General features: G+C 31.3%; 2 protein-coding genes across 2 annotated transcripts in view; one reads left to right on the top strand and one right to left on the bottom strand.

The window, feature by feature from the left end:
* Nucleotides 1–9,284, bottom strand: part of LOC107445005 (protein toll-like) — a 73,884-nt gene that overhangs the window by 18,488 nt on the left and 46,112 nt on the right. The window lies entirely within an intron of this gene.
* Nucleotides 1–9,284, top strand: part of LOC107445007 (protein toll-like) — a 22,433-nt gene that overhangs the window by 1,094 nt on the left and 12,055 nt on the right. The window contains exons 2-3 of the mRNA XM_071185236.1: nt 2,950–3,227; nt 7,131–7,442. Of these exons, the coding sequence (XP_071041337.1) occupies nt 2,950–3,227; nt 7,131–7,442 (590 nt within the window). The remainder of the gene's footprint in view (nt 1–2,949; nt 3,228–7,130; nt 7,443–9,284) is intronic.

Genomic DNA, 9,284 nt, shown 5'->3' with positions numbered 1-9,284 from the left:
TTTGCTACCACTCTCTTATTTTTACTAGAATTTCTATTAAAGGGTACTTTTGTAAACTGGTTTACCTTGATAGTGGTCTGATCGGACTGCCTATAAAAAACCATGTGGAGGCTTTCAGTTGTAGGAGGCTTTGGGTTGACACGGTCAAATAAAATTGTAAGCTCTGGTAGAAACTCAATTAATCTTTGTTTATTTAATTATTCAATCCTAACTTCTATTCATATATAAAGTGAAATCATTCTTTGCAATTAGTTTCAATAGTAGACTAAAAAAATGTCAAAAAAGATGTTCATTTTAATACATTTTTGAATTTTATTAGTCACCAAATTTTGTATTTTTACTCACTCGTGGCAACCCTGCATTCACCCAAGTGGGAGTTTGAAAAAAAGTTACCCGAGCAGATATGATTGGTGGACGGGGAAATTTAAACTACATCCGTCCCATAATTTTTTATATGTGCTTGAATAATCAAATTATTGAGGTGATCTGGAATGTTAAATGTTAACTTTCTACTTTTTTACTTTTATTTACAAAAATTGGGCACCTGGGCCACTTAGCGGCCCCTATCCCATACATCTAGAAATTTACAGAAAATTTATAGTAATAACATTTTGAATTTAGCAGTCGATGTGGTAGCTAATAGAAGAACAAGCACTTTGCTTGAGTAAATATAACATTTGAATATCTGATTCATCGAATCTAAGTTGACATATATAAATATAAACATAATTTGACATATATATACGTAAGTTGACATAAATAAATATTAACATAAATTGATACATATTTCACTAATTAAATTTCTATATTATAACTAGCACATATTTAATTATGACATACATTGAAGTTCATTCGAATACATTGTGATAGCCATAAAAAAATCAACCCGTTCACTTGTGAAATAATAAAACAATGAAAAATTCAATATGACAAATTGACGTTTTTACATAACATTAGAAATATTGATTAGAAAATTAAAACCATGTAGAGGCTTTCTCATGTAGGAGGTGATGGCCAACCCGAAGAATGTGCAAAAGCCCTAGCTTAGTCTGGTACACAGTTAACATGGTTTCTCGAAGCTCTGATGCAACAGAAAATGAAAAAAAGCCGCTGTTTAAGTGCTTTAAGCTTAAAACAAAGTGATAATTTTAAACTATATATCTCATCTTGCAGTTATGAATTATCCGAGCTTTACAACGGGCAATTAACTTGAATATCTTAAAAGTTGTTATACTTTTTTTTAAAGTCTCCAATTAGGAGGCATTTTTCCCCCTAGATGAAAATTATCAAAATCTCTGTCTCATTCCCAGTTTTTACAAATTTTTATGAGTCCAGATAGGACAGCATTGGAGTAAGTTTTTAAATATTCAAAAATTAGACCACAAATGCTTTTCGTTTTCACAGAACTTCTGCTTTTCTCCATACTGGCGTTTTACGGTATTTTCAGCTAAAGCCTAGACACCCCTAGGCTTAGAGAGACTAAACTTGTCCTCACATTTATCAGTAACTGTTGCCTACTCACAGCAGTGATGAAAATAGTATATTATTCAGAAAAAGAGCATAATTTCTTATGACGACGAAGCCTTCGAAACGCAATCTTAATGTGATGGTACTTCATAAGGTTTCCTTTTAGGTTAATTTATCACATTGTTTAAGGCTTTCTGCACCTGCCTATTGATCTAAATAATTTGCCACGATACAAGAAAGCGACGATTTGACAATAAACAAGAGATAAACGAGTTATATACAAAATTACAAAAAAGGGGAGAAAAAACTATTTAAAATCGAAGGAATCTGGATTACATGAGAAATAAAAAGCGAAATTAAGCTCATCATCTCCCTACCTCACCTCACCCCGGTTGGCCTTCACGGTACACAGAGGGATTGCCCCGTCAAAGCATATTAAATGAACAAATAAGTTCGAAGAATATATAAATTGTTTACGCTATCTACTAAAATACTTCGTGAGAGTGGATTCGGACAATTTCAGAGACTACAACTATTACGAATGTACCGCAGTTTCAAATTATATTTTTCAGTGATAGTGACCTTAAGCAAAATTTTTTTGAAATGAGCAGATATGTTTGTAAATTTTTTTTTCAAATATTAGCATTCGTCTGTATATTATATGTATTTTTTTTTTAAGTAACTTCGCACTGGACAAAATTCTTTTAATTCAACTTTATTAAAATATAAATATAATATTGAATTTACTTTCTTAAACTACAGAAAATCCGCAGTAGTTGGAGTATCTGTAAGTTAGCTACCATTATAATAATTGTGAGGGACACTGGGGACCTGAGAAACAGCTCTAAAACAAGAAAAACAAAAATTCCAAAAGAGATCAATAGAAGCATTTTTTTTCAAATTTTATTTAATTAATCGCTGAAAAGGAATGATCAAAGGATTTATGTTTTAAATCGATCGCAGAGATGCCAACTGCTCCGGACACGCCAAAATAATTAAAAAAACGGTAAATTACTACAAAGTAAATTTGGCAAATATTTGACTATTTTTTCTTTCTTTTTAAAATGTATATGATGACATAAGAACTATAAAGTGGTGAATTTTATAAGCCTACGAATTATTTAGAAATAGTGGCGGGTAAAAATCTACTAAATTGAATTTATTAAACCAAGAATCACAATTGATAAACTACCACTTTAAAATATATATTTGCTCTCCGGAGCAAGTTGGCATCTCTGCGATCGTCGATAAATTATGGTAGTTACGAATGCAAAATTAAATTAATCAATTGAATGGAATGAAAAAAATTAAAAATTTTTTTTAATCAGATCACGTTCCATCACTGGAATGCCTTAGATTAATTCTTTAAAAAAATTTCTTCTATTAATATTCGTTAGGAATGAAATCGGCCCGATTAAATCTCAAGCAAACTTCTTCCAAAGTTGGGAAATTTAATACATTTACGATCTTTCTATGTTGCAGGAAATAAGTGGGTGTGTGATTGCCGGCTTTTGTGGATCAAAGAATGGAATGAAGATTTGACTAATAGATTGAAGAAGAATAAATTAAAAAACTTCAGTTATGAGTTCATGTGTTCATCACCACTCATTTTCAAATCAAATATGCTGAGTCAATTGACTAAGCAAGATTTATCTTGGCCTAAAGAAGATTGCCCAACTCGTATTTGTGAATGTTCATGTGTTCCTTACCAAGACGAGGGATATGCGTATGTAAATTGCTCTTCGAACAGACTGAGCCGGGTATTTATTATTATTTTTTCAAGAAATCTATTTCTCTTAATAAATTTATAAATTGCATAATATTTAGTTAAATTAAAAAACTTACGTTGGTTTGCCAAATACGACGTTTTGCCAAAACCTACAACACAATAAGATGAAGTCTGCCAACTGCTCCGCTTTCTGCAAAAGTTTTAATAAATTGGTAGAGAATTATGTAGTAAACTTGTAATCAAGGATAATTCCGCCTACTTTCTAAGAGTGTTACCACGAGATGACTGCAAAAAAGGTTATACTTCATATGATACTTTGAATTCTTCATATGTAGCAGTGGAAAAAGTACTTGAAATAAAAAATACCAAACTAAACATCACTTAAAATTCGTTACCACAGCAAAATATTTTTTTTTCTCAGAGCCAAGATAGTTGGCACATCTGTAAGATAACTAGCTGGGGCTTGAAACAAGTATGTTGAACACTTTTCGAACAACAAATTTCGATCGAAAATTTTAATCAAGAAATACATTAATTCCGACAAAAGATAGTATACTGAAACGATATACTTTATCTCTTTGTTGTTTAACCCTTTCGGGCCGACTGTCACAAATACGTGACAGCATAAAACTGTATCAATCAGGACAAAAAGATAAAACTGGTAATCAAAGTAGTTCTATAGCAGTTTATTTGTGGGCGGAGTTATAATTGTTTGATTTATTTAATTCACCATTACTTTGTTCAAAATAAAACTATTTAGTTATACTTTGAATTAACATTGATTATATATATGATTAAACTAACAATAATTAAAGTAAAAGCAAAGTAAGTCTGTCAAATTAGCAACGACTACATTTAAGTTACCGTTTTTTATTTAATTACAGCTTGATTCTGATTTTGTATGAATGCTTTTCTGAATCAACCGTCCCCAAGGGGTTAAGGAAAAGTGCAAGCGCTTGAAAGCAATTAGTTTTACAATTCTAGTAGTTAATAGTATACCTTTAATTAGTGTTACGGGACTGGCTACTATGAACCGGAATAGGTTCTATTCAAATTTAACGGTAATACAACTCAAATTGAATCAAATTTGTTAAAGCAAGAATCAATTATAAATATAAAAATAAAATGTTTAGCAGAATGCAATTGGTAGTATAAATTGGTTTATTGGAATTGCATACATTTTCAGGCTTGTGTAATACGTTTAGGCTTAAAAACCTTTATCAAATAGAAGGACAGATAGCAAAATACAGAGAATGATATCAAGAAAATACATTCAGGGTAACAGTGGGGTTCGAACCCGCTATCTAGACGCTTTGTACAGAGCTAGGAAGGTGATACCGGTCAGCCAGGGACGTGCCAAATATCAATCACTAACCAATCCTGTATGCATTTTTTTAGAATAAGTGTTTTGCCCTTGTAGGTTAAACAATTAGAAACTTACCTTTTAAAATAAAAGATTTTTACGTTGAAATATAGAAGTTTCTACCAATAGAAAAATCTCATCGACCGTTCGAGGGGACACTTATACCAATCCTGTTGATACCTCTTGAATCTCCATCATTACCGAACTATTTCTGGGACGATGTTTATCATTTTATTATGCTTCGCATTTTTCTATTATTTGATTGCAATGAATTTTATTTGGAATAAGAAACAAAAAAGATAATGTTAGCACCTCTAATTCTTTTAAAGGAGTCTTATGGATGAAAAATTTCAGTACCTGAGTAATTATACAGCAAAAAGTGAGATTTGACTAAGGATTTTGCTTCTGCACATTAAAAAATAATCATTAAAAAATATCTTTTTATCTACAGTTTTTTCACAGCTTGTTATCATTCCTTTTTTGTTTATATTGAAATAAGAAAAAAAAAGTAATGTCAACCTCAAAATTTCTGAAAGCCGAAAATGTCAGATATTTTTTTTTTTGTAGTGAAATTTTTTTTAATTTAAAATACATAAGATCGCGCTTAGAAAGTGATTTTAAAGTAAAATTAAATTTATAGCTTACTATTTCAAAAATAAATAAATAAACTTATTTTTAATTTAATATTTTTAAAAAATTTTATTCTTAGTTTACATAACTATGATTATTTGACTTACAATTTTAACAGCATCAAATTCATATTGATTATTTAAATATTTCAAAAATGTAATGTCTGCAAGTAAGTTACTGCACATCTTGATAACTTATTTGTATTTTTACTAATTCTATTCTGATAGATACAATTTGAGCCCTCTTATGGTGTACAATTGCAATCGCAAAATGTAAAGCACAGTGTGTAAAATAAAACAATAAACCATTCTGACTATATTTCGAACTAATGATCGGATATCACGTTCTACAACTCAATCTTAATGGTTCGTTGGGATTATCTCAAATATGCTAATTAATTAGTGCATTCGATATTTTAAGATACGCAATCAGACTCAAATAAAGTACTTTCTCTGCATAAACAGACCTTTTATAGACGGATAAACATGCCAATTTCAAAAATACGACTTTTTAAAAAATTCAATTTCTCTAGAATTACTCGATCGATTTCACTCAAATTTCATATTTTTCCATCTAGAATTGCATTGCTCAAAATGATATAAGAAATTGCAATCCTTACAATGCAAAAATTTTCTGACAATTATTAAATATACACTCTATAAAATCGACGCACCAAGAAGCAATCATCCGCTCGCTTTGAAATTTCGTATGCATGAATGTTTTGAACAGATATGGCTGGAATGATGCCGACTGGGGACGTATAGTCTTTAGTGACGAGTCCCGCTTCCAACTGTGTCCTGACGATCATCGAAGACGTGTTTGGAGACGCACAGGGCAGAGGGCGGATCCTGCCTTCACTATTGCACGCCACACCGGCCCTCAACAAGGCATTATGGTATGGGGTGCCATTTCCTTTGACAGCCGGACCCCTTTGGTCGTCATTAGAGGTACACTTACTGCACAGCGGTACGTCGACGACATACTAAGACCAGTTTTGCTACCGTTCCTTTTGCAGCGCCCTGGGCTGGTTTTTCAGCACGCAATGCCGGACCACATACGATGCGAGTTGCTATGAACTGTCTGCAAGCTTATCAAACACTTCCTTGGCCTGCCAGATCATCAGATCTCTCTCCCATCGAGCATGTCTGGGATATGATGGGAAGGCGATTGCATTTACCACGGAATGTTGATGACCTCGTTCGACAATAGGATCGAATTTGGCAGAAAATACCGCAAAAGACTATCCGGGAGCTTTATCGGTCTATGCCACGCCGTGTGGCAGCTTGTATCCAGGCTAAAGGCGGGTCAACACCTTATTGAACTTGTTATTGTAACTCTGCAATAAATTATTCAATTGTTCTGAAATTTTAATCATTTACTATTTTGTACATTGTCTTCCTATCCACCAATTTTCGTTTCAATCGGACAACTCCTTCCTGGTGCGTCGATTTTTTCGTTATAGAGTGTAATAATAATAAATTACAAATAATGCAATGCAAAAGTTATTTTCGCATATTTTTACATAAACAGATTTTATAATTATGTGCAAATTTCATATATTCGTTTAAAAAATATTTTTGAGATATGGTGAAATACGTAAAAAGTGAAATTAAAATTAAGGAGTCCAAACGATATTTCTCAGATTGCGGCTAACCCCTGAATTGTAGAGTTGAGACAGCCGAATCCATTGCAGAAAAAGGTACGTTCATTCAGAGAAAGTGCATTTTTGTGTCTGTTTTCGTGCTTTAAATTATATCATCTATGTGTATTAGCATATTTGAGAACACCCCCTCGAACCATTAAGATTGAGTTCTAGAAAGAAAAGAACCGATCAATAAATCAAAAGTTATTCAGGGTGGTCCGTTTTCTAGCTGGCGCAATGTACGTGAACATAATTCTGAAGATTTTTCTATTCATTAAAATACCTTTACATTTTACTAGATTCCAAGTAGATTTCCAGAATTGACGATTGAACTAAATCTTCGAGAAAACATGCTATCTAATCCAATCGAACTCAACCTTCATCCAACGTCCAAGCTACGTACCTTGAATCTGGAACGCAACTTTATTTCACAATTGGACTTTACACTTCCGAATAACGTAGAGACTCTTCTACTGGCAGAAAACAATATCACAAGATTCTACAATAATCCGCCGTCTAAAGTCCAGACTTTCACTCTGTCTCATAATCCATGGCAGTGTGATTGTGATACTCTGCCTTTCAGAAAGTGGATGCTGGCAGAAAGTTCTAAAGTAAGGTATAGTTTGTCTACGGTAAGAACTCCCCTCAGCAAAAAGTCTGAGATCATTTGCTGCTATGGAAACAAGAATAGCTCATTTCAGGGAGGGTAGCTTCCTTTCACTCTAAGGCTAACACAGTAGACCAAAGAGAAAGATTCCCTTTCTCTCTTCAGCCACGAGCCAAAACCTATCCTATGCAATGACCCAACACCCCTACTTGAAATACCTCGTTGCCATAGTAACCGCTACGGGTCCATGTGAATAGCTAGGGGAGTTCTAACTTTACACAAACTATACAACTCTCTCTCTCTTTCTATATATATATATATAATGATTTTTNTATATATATATATATACACACAAATTAACATGAAAACATGAATAAAATAGAGAAACAAGAATGGTAAAAGCATATAGTCGTTATCAAGAAACATCTAATTGCTATAAATGCGATATTTCTGAATAAAGAATAATTATCCTAAGATAAAAATTATTCTTTATATGTGTCGATATCACAAAAAACCTTATGCTGTAAAAAATCATGAAATAAAAGAAAAATGTAAAAAGAAATCGAACTTACCTTCGGGAATTAAAGCGCGGTTTAGGTTTAAAAGTACAATAATAAAACAGTTAACAAAAATCGCGAAGATGTAAAATATTGGAAGTTGTGCTTATAGCTTGAATCGAATAAAATAAAATTAAAAAAATATATATTTGATCGAAGAAGAAGAACAAATTTTTAGTAAAATATTAGTGCTGCCATCTATGAGAAAAAATTAAAAATTTAAAAGAAATAATAATGAAAATGTTTAACGAATTGATTAAATTAGCAGACTAAAAAAAAATCATTCATAGGGAAATTAATTTAAGAGTCAGTCTGTACAATTGGATAGAAAGCCGTTTATAGACTTTATCCTTCATTCAAAAACCTTACATAATTTTACAGATTACACATATCCATATTTCATAGGGTGACTTATTTAAAAATCAGAGCCTGCATACAGGAATAGAAAACCGTTTATAGGTTTTATTTTTCATTTATACAAACTTACATAATTTTAAAGTATACACGTATCACCTGCATTCATTTGGGGTTGTTCTTTACGAACCAGAGCCCATTCCACTTATACAAAAATAATAAATAAATAAATAAATAAATAAATAAACTGTTTATTATACTGGACAATTAAAATTAAATTAATTTCAAGAGGCTACAAATACTAAAAAGTAACTAAAAAATATTTAACTAATCCAGTATAAAAGGTCATACATCCAAACTATTCCGTCCAGTGGCTTTAGGAATAGTTTATCATAGTTAGTTCCTACCTTGAAAAAATCAGAGCTTATTCTTAAAACAGAAAAATTAAATAAAAATTAAAAATTAATGTACCAAGTTTTTTAAGATTTTTTTAAAATAGAAATTAAGAAATGAACTAGGAAAATGGCTATTAATTAAATCGTTTTTATATATATCAGTATCTAATAAAAACTCGTTATAGTTAGAATTATTCCTGTAAAATCTATGAATTTGATTGGCAATAATATTAGAAAAAACCTTATTGGCTAAGTTAGAGTTGAAATCTATGCATTTTTTAACTGGAAATTTAAATTCATTTCTTTTGTCAAAAAGTTTAAATGTAATATTTTTATCTGCATTAATATTAAGAGTCAAATCTAAAAAATTTGCTGAAGAATTACTATTATTTGTTTTATTAAGAATTAATTCATTTGGATAAATATGTTTTGCTAGAATATCGAAATCATTAAAATTAATAACTAATAGATCATCAATGAATCTGAGAAAGAGAGAATCAATTGGAAGATTAACATGTGATTTTACAAATCTATATTCTT

This window comes from Parasteatoda tepidariorum, chromosome 9 (assembly GCF_043381705.1).
Source record: "Parasteatoda tepidariorum isolate YZ-2023 chromosome 9, CAS_Ptep_4.0, whole genome shotgun sequence".
Classification (NCBI taxonomy): Eukaryota; Metazoa; Arthropoda; class Arachnida; order Araneae; family Theridiidae; genus Parasteatoda; species Parasteatoda tepidariorum.
Note: the sequence above shows the minus strand (reverse complement) of the source record. Positions and strands in the feature narration are given on the sequence as shown.